We start from the raw sequence: 14,390 nt of genomic DNA, 5'->3' as shown, positions 1-14,390 counted from the left end.
CACAGTCTGGGAGTTAATTCCATAATCCCATTTTCACAGAGCTGACGACTTTGTTCTGCTGAGCACCCAGCAGCAGCATCTGTTCATTAATTAAGGATGCTTCCTCTTCCAAAATGCCATCTATGACTATTTTTTGTTCTTTTGGTACAAGACCGTGGATAAAAGTCCCTGGGAGATTTAACCTTTCATCAAAGCTCACCTTTTTATCTACTTCAGCTCACAGCTACCCTCAGAACTGCACTAAAGGCAGCTCTCTGATCCTATGGCAGCTTTTCCAGGCTGTCAGCTTTTCCAGGCTGTCAGCTCTGGGATGGGCATTCCCTGGAGGGGCTGCTTCTGCAGCTCTGAAGGCACCAGGAGGGTGTTCCAGGCATTTCAAGGTGCTGCGGTCACGTATGTGGCTGACAGATGGAGCATTTATGATGGAAAATTGTCCTGATAGTTTTGCCAAGTCTGAAACTTCGATGGAGCAGAAATTTGGTCGGTGGAAATGCAGATGTGGAGCTGAGGAAACACAGCGGGCGGGGGGGGGGGGGGGCGAGGGAAGGCTTGTACACATGAGGGATGGAGACTAAAACAGTGAGAGATCACCCCAGGTCAAAACTCTGTGGAAAAATGGGTTTTTGACCTGACAAAACCATTTACTGTGTGGTTGAAAACATGCAGAAGATCCAGTTTTATACTGGTGATGGTGTTCAGATGAAGTTTTCCTCTCAAAACCCTTGTCCAAATCCCTGTGCTGGCTTCTCTCTGCACCTCTCACTGCAGTGGGGTTTAACACTTCCTTAAAATGGTTTGAGAACAAAATATGCATTAAAGTCCAATGATTGTGTTTCAAGGAAGGATAAGTTATTGATGCCAGAATGCCTGTGGATTTTCTGTGGCGTGTTGCAGCACACAGGAACAAGTAAAGCTGTTGTTCCTCTCATCAGCTGAGTCCCTGACCATAACAGAGCTGATAGATCCCTATCATATGCTGAACTTCTAAGGAAAAAAACCCCAAACTTTATTAGCAGATACGGCAAAATTATTTGGCTTTTTTATTCTCTTCAGTTGTGATGATGATGAATAATGCTGCATTTGAAGCAGCAAGAAGGGAACTCTGTCTGTGGGCTGCTGCTGTGTCAGATGTACCAAGGGGCAACTTTTTCTCCTGCTCTGGCTGCACAGCTTTGGTTTCTCACTGCCCTCAGCCTGCAGATGCTGTGTCTGTGCATTTATTCCCGATGCAGCAGAGTGAGCAGCTCCATGAGCTCTGTAAACACTGACTTTACGTGCTCAGACTCACAAAGCTGAGGGAAGGTCGTTTTTAGCAGGGAGTGCCCTGCGGCTCCTTCCCGTGGAAACCTGAGCAGAAGTGCATCAACGTGTCAGCCCCGAGTTTGTGCTTCGGTGACAAACAGATTTATGGGCTGTGGTCCTTCCCTGTTTGCCTTTAATGGCAACACCACACGGAGCAGCCCCACTGAGGCGCGCTCTGCAGCATTCCCTGATCCATGGAATGAATCCCACTGGATTTTATTTTTTGCACTGTGTTATTTCTTCACCTGTTCATGGCTAGAGCACCTCTTACCATCCTCTTGAGTGACCTTTCAGCTTCTGGTAGGCAGGATTCTCTGGTGGTGCCTGAGCTGGGGCGGAACCAGAGAGGCTTTTCAAAGATGCGATCAAAAATCTATCGCAGCCTTTAAATTAATTGCTGCAATTACTAATTAATGACTAAACACACTACTTCTGGTCTGAGTTTTTTGTGTTTCAGTGGGGGCTGAGGGCTCCTGCCTTGCTGGGTGTTTCCATGTGTGTGTTCTGAGGCAAGGCACCACGAGTCTCCTCTCCCAAGCTGTCTGTAGCATGAATCTTCTCTCCACAAGCAGAGTTTTCCCAGTGCTCTCCCCCTGCTGCCTGAGCTGCCTCCAGTATTTTGATGAGTGCCTGCCAGCCCTGGTCACAGGATGCTGACGGCACTGCTGAATCCCAAAGTGATGGAACTCCTCCCTTTGAATTCCGACTTCCACTCTCGTTAGTCCTAAACCAGAGCACCACGCTGGGATCACACTCTGTGAGCTGGGAAACAGCAGTTCCCTGTGCTGATCATCCTGTGCTCCAGGGCTGGAGCTGTGGCCCATCCCCACTTGGTTTTTAGGTCACAGAAATTTATTAAATTCATTAATTCATTAAAGCCAAGCATTTGGCATTCCCTGAATTCCAGGGATCGTAGGGCAATGAGGACCAGCTCAACTCAACCCCATGGTCCCCTGTGTGGCACTAAGTGACCCTTGTCAGGCACAGAGGTGGGAATATCCATTAACAAAAATACTCCACATCCCTGAAAATGCTGCCACGGCTCCATCCCATCCCCTGCCTGTCCCTGCTTCCTGTATTCAAATGGAATCCAAGCACATCATTAGGAAAACCAACACAAACCCTCACGCTTGTGAAAGATCAGTAACCACATTCTGGTTTATTGACTGCAGTCAAGTTTTATTATGCCTCAAATAATTAAATACTGCAACCATGACATTAAAAATACAGGCCAATTTACCAAAATAATTGTATTCTGAAGATTATGTACATATTATACATTTTACAGTCTCATGTAAACTTTTTTTTTTTATACATAAGGTAAATCTGATTTATGGTAACTAGAAAACCCAAAATACTCACTGACAAAAATCTTCCTATGAAACATAAGCACTGGATCTGGGACAATTAGGAAAATTGCAAAGAATGGGAACCAACTATAAAACACAATATAATCAAGTTAGTAGAAAAATGAATTAAATTACATTCATATAAAAAATTGAACTAAAAACATTGCTATGCATCATTATAAAAAAACAAAAAGGGAAAAACCCCCACTCCCTCTCCCTTTATATATTAACACAGCCTTTGATGGGGAGCTCCCCTGTGCCTCATTTCCAGCAATGGGGCATAGCCTGGGAAATCCAGATTCCCATTCTCCTTTACCATATATTAAATAACTAGTGTCTGTACCAATACAAATATTGTATAATTCATGCACTGGGATTATGTTCAGAGTAGCCCACACCAAGGCACAATTTTTGTGTCATTCCCCCCACCCCCCCCTCAGGTTTCAGCATGCAGTGCTGGAGATGTTTGCTGGCCTAAACAACTTCTGTGGGCTCTGGCTCGAGTCTGAGTCTCACCCTGGGGCACACAGAAATCCTTCCAGCAGGTATTTTTTAATAAATAAGGAAAAGAAGGTAAAGGCCTCAGTTGAACATCCTGCACCAACTGTGTCAGCTCAGCTACCACACCCTCCAGGAAACATGGCACTGAGGCAACATCATTGTGGTTCTGGTCAAATATTCTAGGTATTAACCAGGACAAGGAAATTGCTGCTGCTGTAAATCTCCATCCCTGTGACAGCTGTAGTGTTTTGATTTGGCATAATGGAGCTCCAAGTCTAAATTGGTTTTTAGCTCCCAGCTCCTCTCAGCACAGCCCCATTTGCATGAGCAGCCAGGTACTGCTGTAACTGAAGTACCTGGGAATGCTCGTTAAAATAAATGCATAATTGAACCGTATCTAAACAGCTGCCAAAATTAACAGCTGGTAACTTGGCTGCATTCTGAAGGCTTGTAAAATTTGCATATTTTATAACTGTTCTGCACCTAGAAAAGGCCTGGTCCTGCAAGGAGCTCGGCCCGTGCTTGTCTTTGAGGTTACAAGGAATAGCCAGCCCTTGGTCAGAATAAATCCATGGAAGACAACGAACTGGAGTGACTGAAGTCAACTGGATTTAGGCACTAGGAATATTCCTTCAGTGTTGAGTGTACCTGACAGGACACCAAACATTCTGTCAGACCTGGACAAGGTGAAAGTGGATCCAAAATGGCCTCTCTAAGCCGTGCCCAGAGTTACAAAAAATTCAACCTAGAGGATGTCTGTTTATGTACAGCCTGGATAGAAAAGAAATCCTAATCTAGAGTATCAAAATACTGGATTCATATAAACACAGGAGAGCATCTAATAGAAAAGTAAAAAGTGGAAAACACAAGTTTTGGTTGGTTTTTTTTGGAAATTAAATACCCTAAAAAAAGTTGGTTTGTAAAAAAGAAAAAACAAAAACTACAACAGGAATGTACTGGCAAAGGAAAAATGAAGGGGGGACTACATCTCCCCTCGTCTGCGAGTTTTTGCTGCAACAGCTCTGCCTTCCTCCTCCTCCTCCTCCTCTTCCTCCTCATAATTTTCTTCATGAATTTCTTTCTGGTTGTTGTCTTCTTGCATTTCTTGCTCTTGGTCTGTCCCTCTGTTATTCTTTTCATCTGCCTGATTGGGGAAAACAAAACAAACTTACACACAGATTCAGTGCCAGTTCCCTTACAGCTTGTTTTAGGGCAATGAAATGATTTTCAGCTGGAGTTGTGAGAGCTGATGGGCAGAAACAGAAAAAAAAGATTTTCCAAGGCCTCCAGGGAGCAAGAACTGACATGGAGATGGAAGGGTGAGCAAAAGGAAGCTGGGACAGCATGAAGTGTTGAGGTCTATGATCCAAAGCAATCTAGAACCATTACTATGTCACATCCCTGTGCCAGGATCAGTTGTGCTCAGGGTTTGATCCTGTCCTGAGCCCTGGGCTTGCACAGGACTCACATTTTCCTCGTTTTCCCCATAGGGCTCCTCAGCATTGTGCTCCAGCTCTCGCTTCTTCTCTTCAGTCAGATCTTCCTGCACCTACAAGGCACAAGAGATGTTCTGTGTGGTTTAATTGCCTTTTAAAGAGTGGCCTGTGGCATAACAGGGCACATTTTCACAGTGATGTTTTTTACAGAATGAAGATTCTAAAGAGGGGAGAAGACAGCATGGAGAGGTTAAAGGAGGATAAGAAGAGCCATAACCACCCAACAATCAGGAAAGTCACTTCTGAGCATCTGACTTTTAAATACAATGCTCACAATGTCTTCAGTGCTTCCTTGGAGAGAGCAGGTCATGCTGAATCTGTGTCCCTGATGCTCAGCTTTTGGATCTCTCATTCCTTCCCGTTCTGTCAGCACTATCCCTCAATTCCATGCCCCTATTCCCATGTTAGGTGCAAATTTGAAAGAGAAATGTTTTGAAGTAAACTTGATTTCCTTTTGTAAAGTGCTGCTGTGCTTATCTGCTTCCAACAGTGCCCTGTGAGCTGGGCCAGAGGCATCCATCACACCAGGATCACTTTGGGAAAGATCTGAACAGCACTGGGTAATATTTGAGTCAACCTACTAAAGAAACTGATCCCCATTACAGCATCTCACGTCTCTCTTAATTGCTCACTCAATCCCTGCTGCCTCTTTCCTACTTCCAGTAAGCACAGTGGGCACATCCTTTATGAGATGTGGATAAATTGTTTCCTGTAAGCCAAAGAGCAGCTGCCAAAGGCCAGCTCTGCCCAGTTCCCAGTGGCCTGGTTGGATGGAAGCAGCAGTGTTTTGCACTGGTGAATGTTAAGTGCATCCCAGCTAATCCAAAGTGTTCCCCATGAGGGAGCAACAGCAGCCAGTTCCAGGGCTTTTATTGAAAGGGATTTTGTGGGAAGCAGAAACAGGGATTGATCAGGTACTACTGAGGGGCTGTGGGGTGGATCAGGCTGGTGCCTGCACGATGAGCATGACATGAAGGAGAAAGTCCCTTCCCTCCCTCTCTCCTCCAGCTCAATGTTCTGTCAGCTTCCTGAGCAACCCCACGAATTGCAGCTCGGATTGCTCAGGAGGAGCACAGATAAATCAAAGTCAGAGCTAAAGAGTAAGTAAGTGGCCAAGGAAGCAGTTTGCTCAGAACTGCAGTGTGTGATTAGAGATTAATGAGGTTTTCTGTGACCTTGAGGTTTCCAGGAAATTTTCCTTGTGTTGTGAAAGGCTTAATCTTTTCAATTATTGCACAATTAATGCTGTGTGGCATGGAAGACTAATGGATTGCAGCACAGGAGCATGAGTAACCCAGAGTGTATCCAGAAGGGGACAGTAGAGTAATGGCAAAGACTTCCCAGGTTTGTTAAAGTCAGACAAAGTGATTTGGGTTCATCCTGCAGTTCTAAAAGATACCAAGGTTGAGTGTTAATGGAGCTGTGCTCTGCTACCTGAGCCTACACCTGCCCTAGGTCTGTGTTCTTACCTCCTCTTCTCCCTCTTCCTGGTATTGCTCATCCACATTATCCTCCTGCTGGTCAGGATTTCCTGCCATCTGCACAAAGATCACATAAAAATTCAGTTCTATGAGCTTGCCTAATAACCAGAGGGCTAAAGATTAAAGCTTCTTGTTCTGGAACTAAAACTCTCTGTAAAGCTGAAGTAACAATAATGGCAGGAGAAGTTTGAGTGCATTCATTAGCAGTAGTGAGAGCCCAGCTCTGTGATTTAAAATTGCCCTCAATTAAAGAATAGCAGGATGAATATGAGAAAAATCACTTCATAGAATAAAGCAAGATTTTCCATACTAAGCAGGGAGACAATGGAATATTCACACCATTAAAGACCAATACCATAAAAATACAGACTCTCTCTGCCTGGAGGAGTTTACAGCTCCAACACAGTTGAAATGTGCAGCTTTAACCTCTTGAAGGGGCCCTAGAGGTGCCTCCTTTGCCTTTACCCACCACCAAGTGCTCTTCCATTCCTGGATGTCCTTGTTTCTGTCCCGTTTCCTTGTGCTTTTCATTTTCATCAGGGAGGTTTTCTTCTCTCTCTTGCCCAGCTTCTTCAAATTCATCTTCTCCCTGATTATTGGGGTCATCAGCAGGATTCACATCTTCCATGGCTGCCTTCTGAAATTTACAGAAGTGAGTGTTAAATACTTTTAGCTCATGGTCCAACTGCACTTCCCTTGAAGGAGCAGCAGCATGAGCTGTCAGAGCCAGCTCCATCCCCACTGGCACCAGCTGGAATCTCTGCAGGATGAGGGGTCACTGAGGTACCTCAGCAGTGAGCAGGGACAGAGGTGCAGGCACCTGTCTGCTAAAACCACAGTGAATCTGAGCACTTCTGTCAGAGGCTGCTGAACAACTCATGTTTAGTGACTACCTGACAGTGCCCGATAAGGCCATGTGAACAAAGATAAGACTTTAATGCTCACATCTCCAAATGGGATCCTTCAGTATCAGCCTGTCCTGCTCTATTGACCTTGGCTGTGTCTACAAGAAAAGAGAACACTCACTTTTCATCTTTGCCATGCAGAAAAGGAGCATTTTCTGTCTGCTTATCATTCAGTAAAAGCAGTTTTATATCTTTATAGCCAACAAGTCAAAGATCACTTAGAAATACTCACGGTGCACCTTAAATTGCTGAAGGGGAGGGGAGTAAGGAAGATGCACCTGATGTTCACAGCACCAGGTAAGCTGGGCTTTGGGGGAAGGCTCAGGGTGATTCTCCTGCCCCAGATCTCTGTGCAGTCGATATGAGGGCTCAGTTCAGTGCTGACCTACTTCCTCCTTCAAAACCTCACACCTCTGCACTGACTCCAGCTGGTTACAGTGACTCTTGAGTTGGCCTTTAATTAACGACAGCATGAAAAATACCATCCCCTCTCATTTTTCCTGGCCACTGCTGGTATTTTTTGAAGTCAAATGTACCTGTAAGTCCCAGCTCAGACCAAATCCTTTATTCCACTGAAAGCACAGATCAAAGTGATGCCATGAAGATTTTTTGCCTTTTCTTTTATACCCTTGTTATAACTTTTTACAACTTCTGTATTCTTAGTGCTTTTTGCCTGCATTCTTGGACTTGTTTGTTCAGCTGGGAGACTCAACATTTTAGAAGCTTCGTAGCCAGGGATCAGTGTGCCCCAGACCCCAAGGTCCTCTCCAGAACACATTCTGTAAACCAAGATAGAACCATCCAGGGGAAGGTTTCTTGGGGAGGGGGGGGCTCACTTGAACCTCTAATTGGGGGGGAATCTTTGATAGATCTGCTAATTAGTAACACCTATAATGTTACACCAGATCTTTTGGTTGGGGGCATTGCTGTGTGCATTTCGGTGCATTCCTCCTGGACGTGGTGCACCTAAGGATCCTTAAAATAAATACCAAAGTAAAATCCCTTTTCCCTTCTAACTGTGTCTGACTCTTGATTTTAAGACCAGAAAGGGGCATCAAAAGGAATGTAGAAATAGGCACCTTGCTTCCAACACGGAAGCTTTTTCCTTTTATTTCTTCCCAAATGAGTAAGGACACCTTTAAATAGATCTTAGATGTTGTTTCCAACTGTCAAGCCTGTCTTTCTAGCAGACCTCTGCTTATCTCATTTCTCTAAGGTGCAATTATGTCAGACAAGACCTGTGGATTCTCACTTCAGTAACACTGCAACCCTTAGCATCTTAATTCATACTCACTGATTCATCAGCCTGCTGATTTTCTGCCTGATGTTGTGCTTCTTGCTGTTCATTTGCATTATTCTGATCATCATCTTCACCTTCATCCTGGTGCTGGTTGTCATGTTCATAAGCTGAGGAATTTTTTAGGTGATTATTGTATGACAGCAGTTTAGAGTTATCCTTTTAAGAGTCTCCTATAGTCAAGGTTCTACACATGCTTTTAGCAGTGGGCAGCCTCTACCTAAACAGATCATGCTCACAGAATTGATTTACTCCTAATAGGAAACAGAAATTCAAAGATCAGGCCAGGCTGGATGGGGCATTGAACAGCCAGGGCTAGTGGAAGGTAGGCCCTGTCCATGGCAGGGGTGCGGAATGAGATGAGTCCCTTCCAACCCAAACCATTCCATGATTCTGTAATTTAAAGAGATCAAACAGACCCATACACAGAGCCAGCAACATAACCAAGATCCACAGAGCCCTGTAATAACAGCTCAGTCAAAAGGACACTTTTCAGGAATGTGGATATGATCTTTTTTAATTCCTCTATTTCAGTCAGTCAGTTCAACCACGGTTATTTGAGCTTCTGGTTTTAAATTGCGAGTTTATGTTTCACTTGAATCCAATCTGGATATGAAATGAATATTAAAGTCTCCCAGGCAAGGCAGTACACAGGGAGCCTGAGCATGGCAGAGACAGAACTTCTCTCTTACCTCCTTCCTCTTCCTGAATCCCTTGCTCTTCCTCCCCTTGTACAATGTCCTGGTCCATGTTATCATAACGAGCCTGTTGGCTGAGAACATTAAACACCAAACATCATTTCAGCTTCAGAAGTGTGTTTTCTGCTCCAGTAAACAAACCCCCCACCTGCAGCTCTGCCTCTCTCAGCACCTGCCAGAGCAGGCCCCAGTTTCATGCTCTATTATCTGGTATTTTCTCACATCACCTTTCCTGAAATACGCTTGACAGAACAGAGCCTTTCCTGTGCTGCTACACTGACTTTGTGCTTGTGTGTCTGTGTGTGGAGTCTGCAGTCCTGATGGATACAGGTCAGGCAAAGAGTGAAGTCAGGACTCTGAATTTTAGGGAACAAACTTCCAGCTCTTCAAGGAATTAGCCAACAGGACCCCCTGGAAATCTGCCCTCAGGAACAAGGGAGCAGAACAGAGCTGACAACATAAAAGCCAGAGCACGACAAACTCGGGAAGGAGAATTTAACCTGAGGCGGTTTTTGTAGAGTTTCTCCCCTTGCTCTGCCTGTCTCTGCAGCTGGAGCTCTCTCTCCTGGAGCTGCTGCTGCCTCAGGAGCTGCCCTCGCAGCCTCTGCTGGTGCAGGGATTCCTGGTGCTGCTGGAGCTGCTTGGCCTCCTCTGCTCTCTGGGCTCCAAGGTGCTGCTGCTCCAGCTGCTGCTCATAAGCTGCTTTCTGTCTCTTTGTTGGCGTTACCTGTCACAGAAATGTGTTAGTCACACATTAATCATCCTTTCAGTGATCACAAACAAGCACAGAGAAACCTGTCCCACGGGAAAAAAATGCAGGTGCTCCATGCAATAGGCAAAATTACAGTGAAGTTATTTTTAAGTTTTCCTGTCCCTGCTTAAAGTTTAAATGTTTTTTTGAACACAGACTGGAAGTGTTGAGGTGTTTGTGGAGGACATGGGGAAGAAAGAGGAGATTGTAGACTGAGGAAAGCCATGATTTTCCTATAAATAATAATAAAACCTCCCAACATATTACACAGTAAAAGGAGGTTTGATGGCTGATAAGACAGCAAAGGTTTCCATTGATTGAACTGGTAATCTCAGTGGGAGTTGCTTTTAGCCTTAAGTGAGACACTGCACATCTTTTTATACTCAGCAATAACTTAAACTAACTCCAGTTTCACAGCTTAACCCATTGCTGCTGTTCTGACCCTCTGCACCTCTCCACCTCTTCAGCAACAGCTTCTCATCCCACCAGAGTTACACAATTCATCTGCCAGGACAGAAAGTGTTTACAAAGCCTAAAGTGAGACCAGTGAAATACATTTTCCACTGCAGATCCAATCTAGAATGTAAATGCAGGATTTGCTGGTTTTATTTAGAGCTGCACTGTGATTTCCCCTGGCTATTTCAGTCATGTTTGTCTGGCAGTTAAAATTCCCTGTCAAGTGACAGTGAGCACTGAGCTGGCAGTGTGTTTGCAGGAGGCAGGTATCTCTGACAAGGAAACACTCTGCAATTTGCTGAGAGGCATCAAATTACCAAAGCAGGACAGTTCTCCATCCCAGCCTCCCTCTCACCTGCTGAGTTCTTCATCAGCTACCACGGGCCTCAGGTTTAAAGTGGGAGACAGGATTCAGTCTGCTGCTCTTTTTTTTTTCCCCCCCATCTGTTGCTTTTTATCAGCAGAATTAATGTTCATTAAGATCTGGCCAGCACTGCAGTACAAGTGTGCTCAAGTTGAGCCTGAATCCTATTGCATCCAAGTGCTTTGAATCCCAAATTTTCTATAAATATGGCAGTAATTTTATCTTAAAACCAGAGAGTGCTCTGAATCCCAAACTTTCTATAAAAGATGGATTTTGCCTAGAAATAGGTGAGTGCAATACAAGGCCAGCAATGATAAGAGAAGCTTTCATTTAAACTGCAGATTTAATCAGTTAGAAAAGAGCTCTCTACCTCTGACTGCAAGTGATCACCCAACATGTTGGTTTCTTCTTCCTTTTGTTCCTGCTTTTTCCATTCATGCTCTTCTGGGGCTTGGTCCTGCTCCTCCTCCAGGTGCTCAGGCTGCCCTGCCTGCTCCATTTCTTCCTCTTCGAGCTCCTTTTTGCGTTCTTCTTCCATCTGCTCTGCCCGCTGCTCCTCATCCTCTCCAGCTTCCTGCTGCTCCTGGATGTTCAGCTCCTTGGCATTGTGGCCCTCAGGAGCCCTTCCCTGCATGTGGAAAGGCTCAGCCCTGTCCTGTTCCTGGGTATTTATTTCTTCTCTCTCCCTTGGCTTCTCATTCTGCAAAACAGACACAGGATTATGTGTGTACAACACATTATGGATTTCAGTTTCAAGAGAGCCAAGGACAGGCTTGGATCCTTTATCCCAGCCTGGAGCTGTTGTCAGGAGGGCCAAATGCCTGCTTTGGAATGAGCTACTCCTGCCAAACAGTGTCATTACCTGGTCTGTGACTCTGCACAGCTACACAGGGTGTTGTACAGTTACATCACAGAGTATAAGCCTCGTTTTGTCTGAAGAGGAACAAAAACTCTTACAATTCTACAAAGCAAATCTTGTATTTTTAGAGACACAGTTTAGTGCTGGCTTTGGCAGAACTGGTTCACAGCTGGACTCGAAGATCTTAAAGTTCTTTTCCAACCTAAATGATTCTGTGATTTTTATTTCCTGTAGGTTCTGCTGGCCAAGAATTCTTGTAAAACAAAATCACAACTGGTTTTTCTTAACTCCTAGATTACACATTTTCTGCTTGAACATTAGTGTGCCAATTTTAAATACACTGACTTCAATGCACCACTGGAACCTTATAAAAATTTCTTCAGAATTTGTTAAAGCTTTCTGGAACACTTGAGATAGCTAAAATTTTAGATTTCTTATTCAAAAAACTTAGATTTTGGGCAACTTCTTAAAACAGCTGACATAAAGACACTTAAAACTGGCTTAGTCATGTGAAAAAAAGTTAATTATGAATAGATCTTCCTACTACTCAACAATTAAACCATTCCTCACCACTTTCCTCCAAAGGTGCACAGTCAAACACACACTCCTGAGACATTCAGCACCTTCTGTGAGTAAGAACCATGTCTGGGGTGTCTGTAGCCTTTTACCTCCTGCTGCTGCTCGGCCCCAGCTCCGTGGTGCTCCGGGAGGTGGCTGTGTGGGGATGGGCCCCGTGCCTCGGGCTGCTCATTCCCTCCTTCCAACTTCTCTGGCTGTTGGAAACTTGGGATTTTTTTGAGCGTGTCCTTCAGCTGTTTGTATTCCTCCACCTGAGTCTAAAGCCAACAGGTTAATTACAGTGTGTCCAAATTCATTTCTTAATCACCTTGGAGTGAAGTTGCTGGCAGGACACGTGGTAGAAAACTTGATATTCCAGGGAGGAGAAGGGAGCTTTTAAAATATAATTTTTTTTTTTTCTCCACTGATCCATCGGGATCTTTTCAAAGTGCACATGCATACAAAGTGTATTAAAAACATCTCTGTGGGACAAAGAGGAGGAGTTGTTTTATTCATGCCAAGCAGGAGAAGTGTCAGAAGGGGATGATGCAGCTTTCCTGGCAGACTAAAGCAAAGGAAGTCGAGAGCACAACTTCTCCTTTGCTGGTGGGAAGAAGTGCAGCTCTTTCAGAAACAGAAGTTTTAAAGTACATCTACATGTTGTGAAAATGCCAAGTGCTCAACATTTAGACAGGTGTTAGACAAGACAACAGCCACCATACGGAACTGAGGCAAAGAAAGTCACAGTGGTGAAGAGCAAGGGGAAAAAAAGAAGGGAAAAAAAGAAAAATAGAAGGAAAATGTAAATTTCTAAAGTCTTCCTGAAATGCAACAGTAAAATGTTGTCATTTGATTTGCTGTTTAACTTTCTACAAGATCAGGATCAAGAAGCTTTGCAGAAAATCCAGTAGCGTTGGTACCCCAATCGCTGGCTCTGCAGCAGGAAGATTTCCAATTAAAGTGGACTTTTTGGGATGGGCAGGGGGTATGAAAGGTGCCCCATGAGAGGGTTTCTGGGCTGCTCCAGTGGACAGGTGGATGGGTGTGTTTAAGAACCTCCACGAGCCTGCAGCATCCCTGAAAACAGAATGGCCTAAATGGAAAGCAGAGTGCACAGTGATCACTCCTGTCTTTCCAGAGGGATGCTTCTGCCCCCCAATTAAGTGCTGGAGAGGACAAACTTCGGGGCAAAAGGAGTATTTCCTGAACATAAGGCTAATACTCAGGTCTCTGACATTTTTGTCTCCACTTGGTGAGAGATGGACACACTGGGATATGTTGGAATGAGTCCAGAGGAGGCCATGGAGAGGTCCAAGGGTGAAGCCCCTCTGCTCTGGAGCCAGGCTGGGAGAGCTGGGGGGGTTCACCTGGAGAAGGGAAGGCTCCAGGGAGACCTCAGAGCCCCTTCCAGTGCTTAAAGGGGAATTTACAAGAAGGTTGGAGAGGGACTTTCCACAAGAGCATGGAGTGACAGGACAAGGGGGAATGGCCTTAAGCTGAAGGACGGAAGGTTTAGATTTGATATTAAGAATAAATTCTTTACTATAAGGGTGGGGAGGCCCTGGCACAGGCTGCCCAGAGAAATTGTGAGCTCCCCATCCCTGGCAGTGTCCAAGGCCAGTTTGGATGGGGTTCTGAGTAACCTGGGATAGTGGGAGGTGTCCCTGGCCCACCGCAGGGGGTGGAATGAGATGAGCTTTAAGGTCCCTTCCAAGCCAAACCATTCCATGATATTTAAACAGTGCCCATCCAGATCAAAATTCCAACACACTGTTCTACTGCTGAGTCACTAAACTGAACATTCTGATTCAAGGCCACAGCTTAAAAGGTGCTGATACTGGCAGAAAACAGGGTTTATTAAAATATAGAATTAATCTGCCTGGCTGTGGCAAAGCACAACGACTAAAATGCTTTAAAGACTCAGGTTAGTGCAGTATTGACTGCTGGTATTCAATGTCTAGAATACACCCAGAAATAGAGGGATCATTTATGGAGCTGTGAAAGAATCCCTTGGGGACTTTCTGCAGCTGGTTTGCAGGAGGCACTACACAAAAGTGTGAAATACCTTCTGTTCTTAAGGCATGTGCAAGACCCTTCTCTGGAGGGTCTCCACGGGACAAATGTCACACCCTGATGCAGACAGAGAGGCTTTGTGTGACACAGGTTCTCTAATTAAAGACCTGAATCAAAGCCAGGAGTGTGTGGAGCTTCCCTTTGGATTTAGTGAACCTTAAATCAGCCCTTCCATGTGGCCTTGTGGAATTTCAGATCTTATCAGCACACACCACACAGCAAACTTGGCCAGGGGTGGAAGAGCTCAAAATTAGCTGCCAGTGTGGTTTAGTACTGCAGATTATGAGTCTTCAGATATTC

The 14,390-nt window shown here is 44.8% G+C and overlaps 1 protein-coding gene across 1 annotated transcript in view; it reads right to left on the bottom strand.

Moving 5' to 3' along the window:
- Positions 1-2,435: 2,435 nt before the first annotated feature.
- The window catches only part of GOLIM4 (golgi integral membrane protein 4), a 30,219-nt gene continuing 18,264 nt past the window's right edge, over positions 2,436-14,390 (bottom strand). Inside the window, 9 exon segments of the mRNA XM_008633728.2 lie at positions 2,436-4,296; positions 4,621-4,701; positions 6,118-6,186; positions 6,599-6,766; positions 8,329-8,441; positions 9,024-9,103; positions 9,530-9,756; positions 10,971-11,300; positions 12,128-12,295. Coding sequence (XP_008631950.1) covers positions 4,135-4,296; positions 4,621-4,701; positions 6,118-6,186; positions 6,599-6,766; positions 8,329-8,441; positions 9,024-9,103; positions 9,530-9,756; positions 10,971-11,300; positions 12,128-12,295 — 1,398 coding nt within the window. The 3' untranslated portion in view covers positions 2,436-4,134.

This window comes from Corvus brachyrhynchos, unplaced genomic scaffold (genome assembly GCF_000691975.1).
Source record: "Corvus brachyrhynchos isolate BGI_N302 unplaced genomic scaffold, ASM69197v1 scaffold544, whole genome shotgun sequence".
NCBI lineage: Eukaryota > Metazoa > Chordata > Aves > Passeriformes > Corvidae > Corvus > Corvus brachyrhynchos.
This window is presented reverse-complemented; position numbering and strand designations above follow the sequence as displayed.